Source organism: Stenella coeruleoalba (assembly GCF_951394435.1).
Source record: "Stenella coeruleoalba genome assembly, chromosome: 9".
NCBI classification, from domain to species: domain Eukaryota; kingdom Metazoa; phylum Chordata; class Mammalia; order Artiodactyla; family Delphinidae; genus Stenella; species Stenella coeruleoalba.
In genome coordinates this window covers 85090940-85110056 of record NC_137155.1, presented here as the reverse complement: position 1 = coordinate 85110056, position 19117 = coordinate 85090940, and the positions used below count along the sequence as shown (strand labels likewise).

At 48.5% G+C, this 19117-nt stretch overlaps 2 protein-coding genes across 2 annotated transcripts in view; both read left to right on the top strand.

Moving 5' to 3' along the window:
* Window positions 1-19117, top strand: part of CHCHD3 (coiled-coil-helix-coiled-coil-helix domain containing 3) — a 538892-nt gene that overhangs the window by 513973 nt on the left and 5802 nt on the right. The window lies entirely within an intron of this gene.
* PLXNA4 (plexin A4) overlaps window positions 3089-19117 on the top strand; it is a 393937-nt gene continuing 377908 nt past the window's right edge. The window contains exon 1 of the mRNA XM_079931118.1: window positions 3089-3601. Coding sequence (XP_079787244.1) covers window positions 3412-3601 — 190 coding nt within the window. The 5' untranslated portion in view covers window positions 3089-3411. The remainder of the gene's footprint in view (window positions 3602-19117) is intronic.

The following is a 19117-nucleotide window of genomic DNA, read 5'->3' as shown; positions in this document are numbered from 1 at the left end:
GAAAAGATACTTGATACAATTTCAATTTTCTTAAATTTACCAAGGCTTGATTTGTGACCCAAGATATGATCTATCCTGGAGAGTGTTCCGTGAGCACTTGAGAAAAATGTGTATTCTGTTGTTCTTGGATGGAATGTCCTACAAATATCAATGAAGTCCATCTTGTTTAATGTATCACTTAAAGCTTGTGTTTCCTTATTTATTTTCATTTTGGATTATCTGTGCATTGGTGAAAGTGGGGTGTTAAAGTCCCCTACTATGAATGTGTTACTGTCGATTTCCCCTTTTATGGCTGTTAGTATTTGCCTTATGTATTGAGGTGCTCCTATGTTGGGTGCATAAATATTTACAATTGTTATATCTTCTTCTTGGATCGATCCCTTGATCATTATGTAGTGTCCTTCTTTGTCTCTTCTAATAGTCTTCATTTTAAAGTCTATTTTGTCTGATATGAGAATTGCTACTCCAGCTTTCTTTTGGTTTCCATTTGCATGAAATATCTTTTTCCATCCCCTTACTTTCAGTCTGTATGTGTCTCTAGGTCTGAAGTGGGTCTCTTGTAGACAGCAAATATATGCGTCTTCTATTGTATCCATTCAGCCAGTCTGTGTCTTTTGGTGGGAGCATTTAGTCCATTTACATTTAAGGTAATTATCAATATGTATGTTCCTATTCCCATTTTCTTAATTGTTTTGGGTTCATTATTGTAGGTCTTTTCCTTCTCTTGTATTTCTTGCCTAGAGAAGTTCCTTTAGCAGTTGTTGTAGAGATGGTTTGGTGGTGCTGAACTCTCTCAGCTTTTGCTTGTCTGTAAATGTTTTAATTTCTGCATCAAATCTGAATGAGATCCTTGCTGGGTAGAGTAATCTTGGTTGCAGGTTTTTCTCCTTCATCACTTTAAATATGTCCTGCCAGTCCCTTCTGGCTTGCAGAGTTTCTGCTGAAAGATCAGCTGTTAACCTTATGGGGATTCCCTTGTGTGTTGTTTTTCCCTTGCTGTTTTTAATATGTTTTCTTTGTATTTAATTTTTGACAGTTTGATTAATATGTGTCTTGGCCTGTTTCTCCTTGGATTTATCCTGTATGGGACTCTCTGTGTTTCCTGGACTTGATTAACTATTTCATTTCCCATATTAGGGAAGTTTTCAACTATAATCTCTTCAAATATTTTCTCAGTCCCTTTCTTTTTCTCTTCTTCTGGAACCCCTATAATTCGAATGTTGGTGCATTTAATGTTGTCCCAGAGGTCTCTGAGACTGTCCTCAGTTCTTTTCATTCTTTTTTCTTTATTCTGCTCTGCAGTAGTTATTTCCACTATTTTATCTTCCAGGTCACTTATCCATTCTTCTGCCTCAGTTATTCTGCTATTGACCCCATCTAGAGTATTTTTAATTTCCTTTATTGTGTTGTTCATCATTGTTTGTTTCATCTTTAGTTCTTCTAGGTCCTTGTTAAATGTTTCTTGCATTTTGTCTATTCTATTTCCAACATTTTGGATCATCTTTACTATCATTATTCTGAATTCTTTTTCAGGTAGACTGCCTATTTCCTCTTCATTTGTTAGGTCTGGTGGGTTTTTATCTTGCTCCTTCATCTGCTGTGTGTTTCTCTGTCTTCTCATTTTGCTTATCTTACTGTGTTTGGGGTCTCCTTTTTGCAGGCTGCAGGTTCGTAGTTCCTGTTGTTTTTGGTGTCTGTCCCCAGTGGCTAAGGTTGGTTCAGTGGGTTCTGTAGGCTTCCTGGTGGAGGGGACTAGTGCCTGTGTTCAGGTGGATGAGGCTGGATCTTGTCTTTCTGGTGGGCAGGTCCACGTCTGGTGGTGTGTTTTGGGGTGTCTTTGGACTTATTATGATTTTAGGCAGCCTCTCTGCTTATGGGTGGGGTTGTGTTCCTGTCTTGCTAGTTGTTTGGCATAGGATGTCCAGCACTGTAGCTTGCTGGTCGTTGAGTGAAGCTGGGTGCTGGTGTTGAGATGGAGATCTCTGGGAGATTTTCGCCGTTTGATATTATGTGGAGCTGGGAGGGCTTTTGTGGACCAGTGTCCTGAAGTTGGCTCTCCCACCTCAGAGGCACAGCACTGACTCATGGCTGCAGCACCAAGAGCCTTTCATCCACACGGCTCAGAATAAAAGGGAGAAAAAGTAGAAAGTAAGAATTAGTAGAAGTAGAAAGAAAGAAAGAAGGAAGGGATGGAGGGAGGGAGGGAGGAAGGAAGGAAGGAAGGAGGGAAGGAAGGAAAAAAGAAAGAAGATAAAGTAAAATAAATTAAGATAAAATATAATAAAGTTATTAAAATATAAAAATAATTATGAAGAGAAAAAAATGGACAGATAGAACCCTAGGACAAATGGTGGAAGCAAAGCTATACAGACAAAATCTCACACAGAAGCATACACAATCACAAAAAGAGGAAAAGGGGAAAAAAATCATAAATCTTGCTCTCAAAGGCCACCTCCTCAATTTGGGATGATTCGTTGTCTAAAGAAGGGAAGGAAGGAAAGGAAGAATGAAGATAAAGTAAAATAAAATAAAGTTATTAAAATAAAAAGTAATTGTTAAGAAAAAATTAAAAAAAAAACAAAAACGGACGGATAGAACCCTCGGACAAATGGTGGAAGCAAAGCTATACAGTCAAAATCTCACACAGAAGCATACACATACACACTCACAACAAGAGGAAAAGGGGAAAAAATCATAAATCTTGCTCTCCAAGTCCACCTCCTCAATTTGGGATGATTCCTTGTCTATTCATGTATTCCACAGATGCAGGATATATCAAGTTGATTGTGGAGCTTTAATGCGCTGCTCCTGAGGCTGCTGGGAGAGATTTCTCTTTCTCTTCTTTGTTCTCTCAGCTCCCAGGGTCTCAGCTTTGGATTTGGCCCCGCCTCTGCGTGTAGGTCGCCGGAGGGCGTCTGTTTTTCGCTCAGACAGGACGGGGTTAAAGGAGCAGCTGATTCGGGGGCTCTGGCTCACTCAGGCCGGGGGGGGGGGGGGGGGGGGGGAGGGGCACGGAGCGCGGGGGGGGAGGGGCACGGAGCGCGGGGGGGGAGGGGCACGGAGCGCGGGGGTGGGGGGGAGGGGCACGGAGCGCGGGGCGGGCCTGCGGCGGCAGACGCAGGCATGACGTTGCACCAGCCTGAGGCGCGCCGTGCGTTTTCCCGGGGAAGCTGTCCCTGGATCCCGGGACCCTGGCAGTGGCGGCCTGCACAGGCTCCCCAGAAGGGAGGTGTGGAGAGTGACCTGTGCTCGTACACAGGCTTCTTGGTGGCGGCAGCAGTAGCCTTAGCGTCTCATGACCGTCTCTGGGGTCCGCGCTGTTAGCCGCGGCTCGCGCCCGTTTCTGGATCTCCTTTAAGCAGCGTTCTTAATCCCCTCTCCTCGCGCACCAGGAAACAAAGAGGGAAGAAAATGTCTCCTGCCTCTTCGGCAGGTCCAGACTTTTCCCGGGACTCCCTCCCGGCTAGCTGTGGTGCACTAACCCCTTCAGGCTGTGTTCACGCCACCAACCCCAGTCCTCTCCCTGCCTCCGACCGAAGCCCGAGCCTCAGCTCCCAGCCCCGCCCGGCCCGGCAGGTGAGCAGACAAGCCTCTCAGCCTGGTGAGTACCGGTCGGCCCTGATCCTCTGTGCGGGAATCTCTCCGCTTTGCTCCCCGCACCCCTGTGTCTGTGCTCTCCTCCGCGGCTCCGAAGCTTTCCCCCTCAGCCACCCGCAGTCTCCGCCCGCGAAGGGGCTTCCTAGTGTGTGGAAATCTTTCCTCTTTCACGGCTGCCTCCTAGAAGTGCAGGTCCCGTCCCTATCCTTTTGTCTCTTTTTATTCTTTTTTCTTTTGCCCTACCCAGGTACGTGGGGGGTTTCTTGCCTTTAGGGAGGTCTGAGGTCTGCCAGCGTTCAGTAGGTGTTCTGTAGGAGTTGCTCCACGTGTAGATGTATTTCTGGTGTATCTGTGGGGAGGAAGGCGATCTCCACGTCCTACTCCTCCGCCATCTTCCCGGAAGGCTTATCCCACATCTTTTGGATGATAGTTTCTGGAGGTGGGATCCTGGTGTCTGTGCTTTATAAAAATCTCCCCTAGTGATTCTGATATACAGGAAGTTGAGCTGATTCCCCACACAGCCTTCTTATCCAAAGTACCATGGTTTATATATCACTTTGTTTTCATATTGATTTCATTTTACTCTCAAAAACACCGTGAGGTAGGTAAGATGTAGCTTGTTGAAAGACAAGGACACAAATACATCGAGTGGATAAAGGACTTGAGTGGATGTGAGGTAGGTGGGGCTGGAAGGAAGCATGTGTTTCCCATCATTCCCTTCAATTGCCATTAAACAAGGTGACGCCAACATGCAGGCAGCCAATGGCTTCCAGGTAGGGTCTCCCAGGGTGGGGTTACCATGGACCAGGGTCTGCCTTGCCTGTGTATCCAGAGATGGACAGATTCTCAGGACTAACTCACTCTAATTCTCTGGGATATTGATATTGAATGTAAAACGCCATTTATTGATTGTAGTGGAGTCTGTTCCTATTTAGTTAGTGGAAGAATGGTGCTTGCTCTCCTAGACACCCTTCTTGGCTTCATGGTAGCAGGGTATCTGGAGATCACCTTTGTAACCTGAAGGTTTACTGGGTGAGTCAATGAGATGCCTTCAGCTGCTGTTACAGAACCCAAGAATAATGTGAACAGTAAGTGAATGGTCGTCTCACATGAGAAGACCACAGGTTGGTGCCTCCAGGATTGGATCGTTCAGTCACTCAACAGCATCCTCATCCCCCAGGGGCCTTCTTCTCTCTGCTCAGCCATGGTGGCTGTGTTGGTAATGTCTCCTCATGGTCAGGAGGAGCCTGCAACAGTTGATGACATGAAGGGTAGTGGGCAAGTGAGGCAGAGTGGTACTCCTCCACATGAAGTCCCCAGCAGGCTTCCCATTTGGTCCAGTGGGCCAGGCTTGAGTCTCATGGCTGTTCCAAAACTTACCACTGGCAGGGGGAAGGAGACCCCCATGATTGGCTTAATCCAATCATGATTACCCACTGGGGCTGGGATTCACTGGCTTATTCCAGTTGTGATTGGCCCCCTTCTGAGGTGGGGCTGCATATGGAGGGTGTCCTCCTGAATAAAGTTGGGGGATATCCCAGCAAGAAAGAATCGGAGGGGGTGTCAGCTGGCTCACTGGGGGAACGTGGAATTGCAACCGAGAGTCTGCTGGTTTTGAGAACCACGTCATCTGTGCCGTGGAGAAGCCTGGTGACCAACTGCTGTCCCTCCTCTGAGCATGCCTCCTGGTGGGCGAGCCGCATACTCATGTCTGGCAGCCACCACCGTGCTCTCTGTCTCCCTGGTTGGGGTGAGATTAAGACTCAGCTGTTGCTGCCGTTTTGCTCCAGGCCAACCACCCCGAGTTGGCTAATGCCTTTTTTATTCAGACTGTTTAGATTACAGCCTTCTTGACTTACATTCTCGTCTAGTGGAAGAAACCATGTCACCCTGAGTAGGCTTTGGTTCCCTGCTCTTTCAGTAGTGATTTGGGGACACTTTGCCCTTGTAAGGTGGCTTCTGCAGATATCTGGTGCTTCCGTGAGGATGTCTTGATTGGTACTAAATTAACTCTCAGAAGGTGACCTTACTTCCTTGTTTCAGGGGCTTCTTTCTGTAGCCTGTGTGTGCAGACTCCATCAGCTACCATTCAAGGGCTGTTTGAAGATGCTGTTCAGATCAGTGCAGGGGAGGTGCCTAGGTGGAAGTTAAATCTGGTACCCAGGCAATACGCTGGCAGGTGGCATGGGGGTTGGTTTGGGCAAATACAGACATGACTGTGATGTGGTCGGGTGTCAATTCAGGTGGGAATACGGGTCACTGGTCGGTTGCTTCATCGATCTTTACAGGCTGAGCATTTTGCCTCATTGATTTTTCACTGTAGACTGAATCTTGTTCATTGTTCACTTAGAGATTGCTTCATTTCTTTTCAATTCATTTTTCTGTGCCCGTTTGACACTTTACCACATTGCGCTATCCTTCCTCGATGTGGCTGCTGATCACCCCTTTCCTGGAACAATCTCTGTGACCTTGGGAAAGGCCTTTAACCCCTCTGAACTCTGTTTCCTCATCTGCTAAATGGAGATGATAATTCTTGCCCGAAGCATCTAGAAGTCGGGGAGGCAGGCATGTGGGTGTCCGGGAGAGTAGCTCCTGAGAGGTGATGGCAGGGTTTGCTTGGTCAGGGAACGATGGCCTTGCTCAGACTTGGCACTGGAGGAAGACCCTCCACTTGAGGAGGGGCGCTGAGATCCTGCAGCCTCAACCCTCACCCAGAGATTGGGATTTCTCCTGCTAATAACTGCAGCTTCGGCCACATTGGCTCCCGAGGACGGAATGCATCTTCCTTAGAACCTCAGCCCGAGAGTGCGTTTACAACTGCCCATTAATATCTAATAGCACAGTTGAGACAAAGCTGGACATTTTAGTAGGACTTTGCCTGGGGCCTGGAGGTCATAAAAGGAAAATAAATAGAGTTACTATAACAAGTCAGTGTGATGTCCAAGTTATAGTTTATTTCACTTCATCTATAGATGAAGCTCCAGTTTAACACCAGCTGTGCTGCCAGGACCACTGTCCTTTTTTGACCCCTGGCTAGACTCTAGAGACCCTTTAAAGTTTAGGCATAAAGACTGAGGCCCAGAGAGTGATGGGAGTCCCCCCTCCCACCTGTGAAATTGTGTCATCTGTCGACCTGTTTGGGGGGCCACCTGTTACCCAGATGACTGACGCAATGATGGTCACCCCTTTGTGAGCATAGCCTTACACCGTAGACCAGGACGGAGGCTCATTATCCCTCAATAAAGCAGCAGCTCCCACGGGGCACCAGAAACACCTGCATTACAGACAGTGAGGAAATGAGACAGCCGGGCAAGGTGCCTTGAAGTTGAACCCGCTCTTTGGGTGTGAGGATGGAGGGGCCTTTGAGCCTGGAATTGAGTTAGGAGTGGATGAAGCAGAAACCCCTGTTTGTTCAGAGAGGCACATTTTATGCATCTTCCTTTGTCTATGTTTATTCAGTTTTCCCGTCAGATTTCATATAATCATAGAGAAAATTGCAGCCTCTCTCAGCTATGGTAAGAGGAAGCAGGAGAAGGGGGTTACAACAGGCGGGCAATCTTCTGCCAGGAGGTTAAAAGGAGGGATGCTGTGTGTTCTGGGGCTGTGGCGATGGTGGACAAAATGTGTTACGTGAGTGGGTCTTTAGCAGAAAGAGGACATCAGGGGGACAAAGTTTAGACCACTTGTTGCAGATGCTTCTCTCACCTGGAGATTCTCCTTCCAAACATAAATCTTGATAGCTTTGGGGTTTTTTGTTTGTTTGTTTGTTTGTTTTAGTAAGTGAAGCAAATCACCTTAAATTTCTCAATCTACTTGACAGAATTTTTATAAAGACTAAGTGAGAAAATAGATGTAAAAGAATTTTGAGGAATGAAAGCCAGCATACCAACATTTCCCAAAGTGTGTATCATGGAACAGTGTTCCTAGAGATATTAATAGGTGTTAAGCAGTGGAAGGGTTCTTTAGTCAAACATGTTTGAGAAACCCTTGTTAATAATCCTTCAACAGGTGTCTTTATCAAAAGAATTCTCTGGACTTCCATTTTTTATTTTTTTAAAATTTATTTATTTTTGGCTGCATTGGGTCTTTGTTGCTGTGAGCAGGCTTTCTCTAGTTGCGGTGAGCAGGCTTCTTATTGAGGTGGCTTCTCTTGTTGTGGAGCACGGGCTCTAGACGTGTGGGCTTCAGTAGTAGTGGCACGCAGGCTCAGTAGTTGCGGCGCACAGGTTCTAGAGTGCAGGCTCAGTAGTTGCAGTGCACAGGCTTAGTTGCTCCATGGCATGTGGGATCTTCCCGGACCAGGGCTCGAACCTGTGACCCCTTCGTTGGCAGGTGGATTCTTAACCACTGTGCCACCAGGGAAGTTCCAGGACTTTTAATAATAAGCTAATGTGCATCTTGGCTGTCCAGGAGGGTGACTGGTGTTTCCCAAACTTGCTTCATCAGGAACCCTTTTCGGATACAGCTTTGGGAGGCACTGATGTTCTTCTCGGTGCTCTGACGATATAATTGTGTGGGTTGAAGTTGCAGGTGGTAGAAAGGGGTGTGCTTTCATTCAGTAAGCTTTGATAGGCATCTGTCCATCACCTTTTCTCATTTCAACATTTCTTCCCCTTCTCACCAGCGTCCATGCCATGGCAACTGTGAGCAGGAGTTCCTTAGAATCCAGAACAGTTTGTGGGGGAGGGAGTCCACTTTTCAAAATTAAATACTGTCTTACTCTACATTCTACAGCATGGATGAACCTTAGAGACATCATGCTAAGTGAGATAAGCTGGACCCACAAGGACAAGTGCTGTATGATTCCACCTATATGAGGTCCCTAGTCAAATTCATAGAGACAGAGAGTAGAGTGTTAGTGGCCAGGGACCTGGGGGGAGAGAGGTTTGGGGAATTAGTGTTTCAGTTTGGGATGATGGAAGAGTTCTGGTGATGGATGACAGTGACGGCTGTACAACGATACAAACGTGTGCTTAGTGGTATTGAACTGGACACTTAAAAATGGTTAAAATGGTTATATCACTTATATGTGGAACCCAAAAAATGATGCAAATGAACTTGTTTACAAAACAGAAACAGACTCACAGACATAGAAAACAAATTTATGGTTACCAAAAGGGAAGTGGTAGGGATAGATTAGGAGTTTGGGATTAACAGATACAAACTACTATATGTAAAATAGATAAACAACAAGGGTTTACTGAACAGCACAGGGAACTATATTCAATATCTTGTAATAACCTATAATGGAAAAGAATATGAAAAAGAATATACATATGTATGTATGTATGTATATATATGTATATATAAAAAACTGAATCACTTTGCTGTACACCTAAATCTAACATAATATTGTAAATCAACTATAGTTCAATTAAAAAAGAAGAAAAATGGTTAAGATGGTAAATTTTTACCTTATATAGATTTTACCACAATTTTCTTAAAAGTTAATATTAAAAAGTCTTGTCCTTAGCCTGAGTTCTTTTGATTTTGGTCTAATTTCTTTCAGATGCTTACTTTTAGACCTTCACTGGTTTGCATAACTGGGTGCCCAAGATTCTCTTTGTAACCTGAGTGAAGAGAGGGCTCCTTGCTGAGAACTAAATAACTGATGCTGAATATCCTTTGCCATTTCCGCTCTTTTAGTATTATTAATTTTGGCTCTACATTTATGAGATTTACAAACTAGCCTGTACTTCATAAGCATTTGCAATTTCCCTTTAGTAAAATTGAAACTTTGATGTGATAGTTTTGCTTTCGCAAAAAATAAGTGTAAAATGCTGGGTCCCTTAGGAAAATATTTTAGTTGGCGTCCCCTTCCTCCAGCCAAGGTCCCCTGGTGCAGCCTCTGCCTCTCCCGAGGGCTGGCACAAGCAGAGGGCGCTGATGCCTCTGGGGCTTTCTGCAGGCTTAGGTTCAGATCTTAGCTTCACTTCAGGTTAGGTACTGAGAATCAGTTTCTCATCTAGAAAGTAAGGATACCATCAGCATCCTCTTGGAGCATTTAAATGAGATGCTTTCTGCAGACCACACAGCTAGCTTCTCTGTGAGCCACTTCCCTCCATGATTCCCTCCCGTACCAACCCTGGCAGACTCTGCAGACAGCCCTGCCCTTGATGTCCCAAACTGGACTCTTGACTTCTTTGTTGCCCTGCCCTGTTCCTCCCTAGCCTCCCCCATGTCAGTAAAATGACACGACCATCCACCCAGGTGCTCAAGCCAAAATCAAGGAGGTGTTATGAATGTTCCTCTCATTTCCATATTCACAGCAAGCCCTACTAGAGCAGTGATGACCTGTTTTCACCTGTGTCACGTGAGCCAGGCCGCCATCACCCCTCAAGGAACTCCTGCAGGTCTCCTGTTCCACCCACAAATCATTCTCCACCTGGAACCACACTGAGTTTGTCAATGATAAACTGATCGTGTTACTTCCTTGCTTAAAACCTTTTCATGGCTTCCCATACCGTTTGGAATGAAATTCCCGTTCCTTCCCCTGGATTTGAACGCCCTCTGTCATCTACCCCCCACCTTTCCCTCAGACCCCATTATTCACACTTCCCTGCTCGCCCAGTGTCTTCCGGCTGCTCAGCCTTCTGCCTTTTCCGTGCCAAGTCTGCCCCCTCCTCAGAGTTTTTGCACTCACTCTGCCTTTGCCCTAGAATGCTCTTTCCCCAAATCGCTGCGTAGTTGGCTTCCTCCTTGTTTAGCCTCCCTGCGAGCCTCAAGACACCTCTACTGGCCACTACAGCTAGGGAGTGCCCTGTCCCCGCAGTTACTCTGTATGAAATGAATATCCTTTTTTTTTTTTTTTTAAAAGAACTTACCCTATCTGAAAATAACTTTTTCCTGTTTACTGTCTGTCTTCTCCCTATTAAATGTAAGCTCTGTGACATCAAAATCTTTTTGTCTTAGTCACTGTGCACCCTTGGAACATGGGTTCCTGATATTGTAGGAGCTGAACACGTGCTGTTGAACGAATGAAGGGATGAACTTGGGTCACCCTCCCCGCTTGCTACTTTGCCCCTTATGTCATCCCTTGGCCACCGAGAACTTGTCCAGTTGTGCCACCTCCTTGGGCTGAAGGAAAGGGTCCTCTCCCAACACATGCAAAACATCAAGGTAAATGGAGGTGATGACAGTCCAAAATTGTTTAGTTTTTATACTGTAATAGGCTAGGAGGCCTTCCTTTCCTCCCAGTTAACCACTGCATTGGTCATGGGGTCTTCTAGACTTATCCCCCATCCCGCTTTGACATACGATCTTCAGTGATGACTCTGATGGGTGGCCTTGTGGTTTACAAGAAAGTGTTGGGTTCATCAGAAGACCTGAGTTGTGGACATATGAAGAGCAGAGCTTTGGACAACTTAATGAAATTCTCTTGAGTCTTGGTGTCCCCATCTGAACAGTAATAATAATGGGTTGGATGGGGATAGATATATTTTTGGAGTCATGAGTGTTGACTGCATATGAAGGAGCACGTGGAAGGCAAGATATAACCCACAAACAAGAGGTGGTGGTGGTGGAATTTCAGGCCGTGTAAGAGGCTGAGGTGGCCAGAGTTGGCAGGTGTTTTCCCCTCTGTGTGGAGCATTGCGTGTTTCCGTCCACTGAGTAATGTGCAGAGCAGACTCATAAGAGCTGCAGAATCTACTTCAACGTCTCCTGGGTCTCGCAATGGATTCGACACTCTGTCACGCCTGAGATTCATCTCTTGGACTCTTGTGCCCCCAGTGACACAGCTTCTGAGCAGGTCCTGAAAGGAGGTGTCAGCAGCGTCCAACAGGATTCCTTCCTCTGCCTGGCCTTGCCCCGGGCCCTCCAGCATTAGCACTGGCTCTGTATTCTTGTCACCTGGAGAAGGAGGACGGCATGGCCAATTCATAGGGTTGCTATAGGAGGGACTTAGTCCCGGCAGGAGTGCTGGCGAGAGGCCCCGGCATTGATGTGGGGCAGAGGTTGTCTTGTTGAGGACTGTGCTGTGTGGTCTCTTTACAGTGACGGGCACCTTGGAGAATGGTCTTGGAGGGCCTTCACCATGGTGGCAGGATGGGGGTTAAGATTTCCTGCTCCCTGCTCGTATGTTGCTGGCACAAATACGGAAATAGAGTGAGGTCTCAGCAGAATGGAGTGGGTTGGGCAGGGGCAAAGGAGTTGGGAGATTGGAATGTGTTAGTTAATCGAGATTCATTGCCAGAAACCACACGTCTCCTTGGTCCTTTGATTCATAGGTGTGTGCCCAGCAGGTGGGAAAGGTAGGATGACAGGGTGGCACAGGTCCCCACTGGTAGGGACCCAAACACTTAAAGCCCATGGGAATAAGGAGGGGATGGGGAGCCTAGAACCACCTCCTTAGGAGGAATGACACGTTATACTAGTGTTACTTGATCAATACTAAGTGTTTTTAAAATTCAGTGTTGCCACGGTGATGGAGATTATTTCCAAACTTTAAGATATAAAATACCCTATTCTGCTAGCTCCTTGCATATTTCCAGGTAGTAGTGCCTGGCCCCCAAACTTTGTTGCAGTCGATTCTGAACCTTTTTTTTAAAGGAGTGAATATAGCTCTGTTCTGCTTCCGGCTGCAGGGAAGATTTCTGCCAAGATTCGCGGCACGCAGCTGAAATATGTTTTGTATTTTCTGAGCTTTGGCTCATCGTGGAATTAAATAGCACTAATTGCATGAATATAGACCAGCAAGGGAGACAACTGTTCACTTCCTGATTTTCCCAGGAATTGAAAACGAAAGGGAGGGGGTAGAGGACAAGTAGGGGACAGGGGAGAGGAAGAGCCTTCCCACCGCACATCAGATGACAGCAGAAGTGTGATTATTTGGCCCAGACGTGCCCCAGATAGCCTGTTCCCTCATGGTGTTGCCATTTGGTGGCATCACCAGCTTCCCTCAGGAAGACCCTGTGGGCTGGAAGGCAGGAGGCCGGGCTGTGGGAAGCAGGTCTGCTCTGCTGGGGGTGGCAGTGATGGCCTGGGGTGGGGAGGCATTTTGGGAGCAGAGTGGTACCCGGGAGAGATGCTGAGTGCAAGGATCTGAGTGCAGTGGGCTCCCAGCTGGGTCCCCCTATCAACCTGCTTCTAGCATCCTTTCCAAACCTGTTGACCTTTTTTAGTCAGAAAAGTTTACTTAGAGATTTCTACCAATCTAAAGAAGGGAATTTCCATTCCTTTTAAAATTCCTTCTCCTGCTAAAGATAGGAGGTGGAATAGGCAGGATCACCTTATCATGGGTTATCAGTTAAGCCCTTCAGTGGGTGGGATGACTTCAGAGCTTGGAGGCCTCCTGCTGATTCTTCACTCAACTGTCGAGTGTTGGGGGCCTCAGAGGCCGGAAGCAGCGAGGGCCCCTCCTTGAAAGGTTAACTTGCTCCCCAGGCTCTGACTCAGTGAATGGGCCAACGCCTGAGCGGACCAAGTGTGTCGTGCTCCAGCAGTCCTTGCTGAGAGAGAGAAAACAGGTCCAAGGAGTGTGGTGGAGGCTCACTTAACAGCTGCATGCCCCACGTTCTCTGGGGGCAGGTGGTGGAACTAGACCGCAGTGGGCTCTCCCGAGGCTCTTCACAACTTAGATTTCAGCCGCTACAAAGCCAGTTGAGGGGAGGATGCAAAGAGACTGGAAAGAGAGGCTTCAGCACCAGCCTTGTGTTTTGCAGTGAACACACCCTCCCCGGGTGTTGTCATCCTCACCATTTCATGGCAAAGGCCATTAGTGGAACCCTCCCCACACCAGCGTCAGCCTGTGCTCCATGAAGCCTGAAATGCTTCACTCTCACTCCTCCTAGATTTAAGCCCAAAAAGAAACATAATGATCTCCCTTGACTCATCACCCTATTTCCAGAAATGCCATTTTACAGATGGGGAAACTGAGGCATCAAGCAAGCAGGACCCTTCCTGATACCCGTAGCATCCTTGCTGCTGTGATTCAGAGAGGGGAGGCTCTTATGGGTGCCTGTGGCCGACACGTTAACCACTGTGCACGAAGGATATCCTCCCTCTTCCCACGACCGTGGCAGGAGAGAAGGGCCTCGAGAGAGAGGAGCTCATTAGCCTGAAGCCCACGTGACGTGGCTTTGCTTTCTGGTGCCATGCTGGGAGTCCAGGGAGAGAAGATGGAAAGGCCCAGGGGAGTGGTGGATTGGGTGGCTGGGAGAGCGGCAGAGGGCCTCCTTTCCATATGAAGATCAGTTAGCAAAGCAAGTCTTCCATCCACTTCACCCTGGGCCATACGCCTGAGACGGGGCTGCACGGATAGATGACTGTCCCAGCACACGGTGGACCCCAAGCCCCTTCTCTGTGACGCGAATGTCCACCCAGGTCTTGGGGCAGCAAAAGTGACAACAGATGCTGCCTTTGCCACAGCTTTGGGGTGTCTTGAGCGTCTTCCCATGATGTGCCTCCATTTCCGCACCTGCAGAGGCCAGTGGGGACCCTCAGAAGATACTGGGAGCCAATCCCCTGGATAGGGCATTTCTCACCGGCCGGGCCAAGGGCTAGGGTGGAAGAGAGTGACCACACTGACGCCAAGACGGCTGGTACATCTGCCCCCCGGTTCCTGGCTGGCTGGTTTCTTTAAATGAGACGCTGGAAGGAAGCTGACGATTCTGTCCTCCCAGCCCAGGCTGCTATTGAGAGCGTTGTGTTTTCAAAGCCTCACAGCCAGACTTGGAGGCTTAGCGACTCCCCTGCCCGAGCACAGTGCCTGGAGTATAAAGGGCTGCCGCAGTGTAATAATAGAGTTCCTTCCTGGGCTTCCTGGGCTCGCTGGAGCTCCCACTCGGTCTCTGCTGGGAACAGCAGACTTGGCCAGGGAAAGGTGGTTCTGCACCCTGGGGGGCTCCCTCAAGGCCAAGGGTAGGGAGGCCTGGGGGAGGGGAAACCATAGATGGGGGCCTCAGGGGTCCGGCGTGGACCTAATCTCTGAATGGCAGTGGCTCACTGACTCACCCTCCTGCAGAAGCTCCTTGCAGGCTGGTTGCAAAAGCTCTGTCCATGGTAATCACGTCCCCCCAGCCCTCTCTAATAAACTGGAAGGTAAGGATTAAGTAGCTGAGCTTGGTGCTGAGTTTCCCAGGGCCCAGGCTGGTTGCCTGGCGGCTGGACGCTAAGCCTGTGCCCGGCTCCCCACGGCTCCCTTTTCCCCATCCTTTATGCCCTTCTCCAGCCCTTCCTCCGACCACCAATGTCACATTTCTCATTGCTCAAAAGAGCAGAAGCAGAGGGAAAGCAGACTGGAGGGATTGACTCCTGGGCTTATGGACCTGCCCCAGCTGTGGCCGCCTTCTGCTTTTGTGCTGGGTTACGGCCAGGCTGACCCTTCTGGGTCCCCGCTCCTGCACACAAGACTGTCCAGTCACAGTGCTGTGGCCTCCTCTTGGGAGGACAGTTACTTTGACTTGATGTTTCCCCTAGTGGTAGCGATGGGTGGCACTGTGACACCCACACCCTGGGGCACTTTTCCTCTTATGAATGTGGCAGTCATTTCTGAGACCTCAACAGGGAGGAGGGTGGCAGCCAAGGCCAGGACTAGGTAGTGAAGCACACGTGGGGCTGCATGCCCGTCGTGGCTTCAGAAGGCAGGCACAGATGTTCCGTGTAAATATAATCCTCCAGGAAAAGAAAGAAAGTCACAATTCATGGCTCCTACTTCTAGAAACCAAGAGTTTCTAGTGAGAAATGCAGACAAGAAGAAATACTGGTTACTCACGGAGGATGCTCTTCTGAATACGTAGATTTCCCATTGGAGTAGGAGCCCGCAGAGGCCTCTCTCCATTTTGCCGGCTTGGATCAATAGCTGGCTGGCGTTTCCTGGATGAAATAGAAAGGAGACCTGGGCTGTGTCCCCAGTCCCCTCACTGCCCTTAGCTGCACACACACAGTGCCTCCCTGGTTCCAAACTTCAGAAGGACCCCTTCGGAGGAACATGAAGATATTTCTCCCCTGCAGACATCGGCATGGCCACCTCCCACCTCTCTGGGCTTGGCAACTTGCGGTCTGGCTTTGGGAACAAGGAGGGAGCTACTGACACGTGAAGAGGACTTTCCCTGGGGTCAGCCTGAGGCACTGCAGGAGTGGAGCCCCACTGTGCCCGGCCTCGGGTTAGAATCCGGCTCTGATAGGCGGCGTGCTGGCTGCGTTTCTGCCTGTGTTCGTTAGGGTGGTGCCAACTGCTGGGACACACAAGTTCACCATTTCAGAGCCTTGTCCCAGGACTGGTTTATTTCTTGTCTGACCTGGATGTCTGTGGTTAGTGGGTGGGTCCTTCCATCTTGAGGCTCCACCATCTTGCAGGGCCTCAGAATTCTGTTTATCCAGCTGGTAAAAGGATCTGTAGAGAAGACATATCTATTTCTTACCTGCTTTGGGATGGAAGCGTCACCATGACACTCCTTCACCAGTCATGCGGTCACACCTGGAGACTGTGTGGAAACGGAGAGGCCGAGAAGCATAGGCCATAGCTGGTAGCCATCTCTTATCAACAGCTTTACACCAGCAGCTGCATGGGTGGGGAAGCACACAGTTTTGGTGGATAGCTAGCTTCCTGTCCCCTGGCCTCACCTGCGTAAGAAATGAATTACCTCTAGTGCAGCCCAGTCGGGGGGACTAAGGGGAATGAGGCTCCTGGTTTCTAGGAAACCAGGAGGGGTTGGGAGGTGGAGCTCGGAAGAGCTTGCCAGTGACTATGGCTGACCTCAGAGGGGAAGCTACAGGACCCAGTAAGAGACCTCAGCCATTGGAGGGCAGGGCTACTGTCCTCTGCTTTGGAGTGTCTGTAGCGCTTGCACCCAGCTGAGAACCCCTCTCGTGGTACGTGATCCATCAACACTCATTGGCCGGATGAACAAATGCATCCTGACTTCCAGCAACTGGGTCTCCTGCGCTGTTTTCCTTGCTGCAGTTTTGTTTCCAGGCCCACCTTCTTCTCCTCAACGTAGGCTGCGCTGATGTGCTCTGCTGAGTAGGGCCGTGGTTCTCAAGTCTAATTTGTGGATGCAAGGCAACCTGTGATGCTATTCCAGCTGGAGGACCGGCAGTTCTCATTGTAAATTGTGTCTGAAAGATGTAGTTTCCCAGTTGCCTTTGAAGTCATGCTTTTAATGGGCAAAAGTGGGTATTTTAAGTAGCTACAAGCCCTGATTAGAGCAGGGTAAAATCAGCATTGTGTGCTTGGGCTCAGTGGCTCAGCACCAAGGTTTACTTGGTACTTCAGCTGTGGGTGATCCCAGCTGCCACCTCATCCACTCTTCTGTGAGGTCGTCATCCGTTCCTCGTTTAGTCATTCTTCATTCATTCATTCATTCATTCATAATTCATCCATCCGTTCCTTCACGTATTCCCAACATACCGACCATATATCAAGCTCTGGGCTTGGAACTGAAGAGAATAGTGGTGAAAAATACATAGTAATTTCTGACCTCCAGAAGCTCACATTGTTTTAGATGGCAGGGAGCATCAGTGGGCAAATATAGCAGCGTTTGTGGAATGTGAGACGCTTGTGGTTGTAGAATGTGAGACTAACTCGAGTTCCTGGACTGACACGCAGTGGGGGCTGTCCTAGACCAGGGCCAGGGTCAGACACGCTTCATTGGAAGGGTGAGGCCCTAGGTGAGGGAGTGGGGTGGTCATCGTGGGCAGGGGAAACCACCTGTGCCGAGGACACGGAGGCATGGCCAGGTGGAGAGCATCCCGGGAGACTTGGCAGCACAGCCCTCGAGGCAAAGGCCCAGCAGACAGGGGAGCATCGTGATGGATTATGAAAGTCAGCATGCACACGCACACACACGCACACACACGCACACGCGCTCACGCACGCACACACACCCAAACTCACCTGGAAAAAGCCGCACTATTTGCAAAATTCTAGTTTATCTCTGGGGCAGTGGGACACTGAGATCTCTTTGGCATGCTTCTTCTTGTGAAAGAACAGTCTATTAGGGAGGATGTGGTGAGAGACACCTTACTCTTTTGGCTGGAAGGCTGGATTTTTCTGTGTATGGGTCAGGATTCTTTCATTAACACATGCCAGAGCCCTCACTGGCTTATGCAAAAGGGGAATTTTTGGCTCACGTAGCCAGGAAGTATAAGCAGAGAGGTGGCTTCAGTGCACGTGATCTAGACATCTGTGTGATGTCACCAGGACCTGGGACTCAGGACTTTCTATGCCCTGGCTCAGCTCTGCTCTCTTCGTACTTAACTTCCTTCTCTTCAGGCTCCCCTCCCCCACTCCCACTCCCCTGGTTACAAGACGGTGTCCGCAGTTCTTAAGCCCACCCCTCTCCAAGGCCACAGCCAATGGAAGACCTAAGACTTTTTCCTCAGCACTCATCCAAAGTCTGTTGCCTCCCAGAGATTCTGATCCAACCAGGTACCCATCCCTAAACTAGTCACTGTGACCTGCACTTGCTCTGTGCTGATTGGTTTGGGCCCGGGTCATGTGTCCTCCCTTGAACCAGGGGTGGAGTCAATTTCCCCAGACGCTTTTGGGCTGAAAGGGGGTGAAAGGGTGGATTCCCAGAGGATAAATGAATGGTAGCAAAAACAACATCAAAAACAACAGGTGTCTACTATCTCTAACAGTGTCTTCCTTTTTAAAAAAAAAATTTTTTTTTTTTGCAGTGCGCGGGCCTCTCACTGTTGTGGCCTCTCCTGTTGTGGAGCACAGGCTCCGGATGCGCAGGCTCAGCGGCCATGGCTCACGGGCCCAGCCGCTCCGCGGCATGTGGGATCTTCCCAGACCGGGGCACGAACCCGTGTCCCCTGCATCGGCAGGCGGACTCTCAACCACTGCGCCACCAGGAAAGCCCCCATTTTTTTTTTTTTAAATCATGACTGTATTAGAGTTTTCCAGAGAAGCAGAAACTACACATATATATTGAGAGAGAGAGAGAGAGAGAGAGATTGATTTTAAGGAATTAGGTCATGCAATTATGGAGGCTCCAAGTCCAAAATCAGAGTAGGACCGCAGACTTGAGACTCAGAGGAGATCCCATGTCATAGTTCAAGTCCAAGGGCTTCTGCTACAGAATTCCCTCTCCCTTGGGGAGGTCAGGCTTTTGTTCTATGCAGTCTTCACCTGATCTGGTAGCCACACACTTATATTTTAGGGGAGAGTCTGCTTCACTCAAAGTCCACTGATTTAAATGTTAATCTCATCCAAAAACACCCTCACAGAAACATCCAGAATAATATTTGACCACATATCTGGGCACGATGGCCCAGCCAAGTGGACACATCAAATTCACCATCACAGTGACCGACAGTAAGAAGTACACTGACATCACACTCGTGCATACACATACGTGGCTGAAACAAAAGCCTCACAAAAGTCTCATCCTTCCTAAATGTGACCTACTCTCATTTTTCTCTTCTATTTCATTAAAAAAGTACCTGTAACCTGCGCAGGTTACTAGACTGATGCTGGATTATGACTTGTCTTTTGAAACATCATCCTAGAAGACATTTTCTGGGTGTTCTATCATCCCGTGGCAAACGTCCTGAGGAAAACAGGATTCTG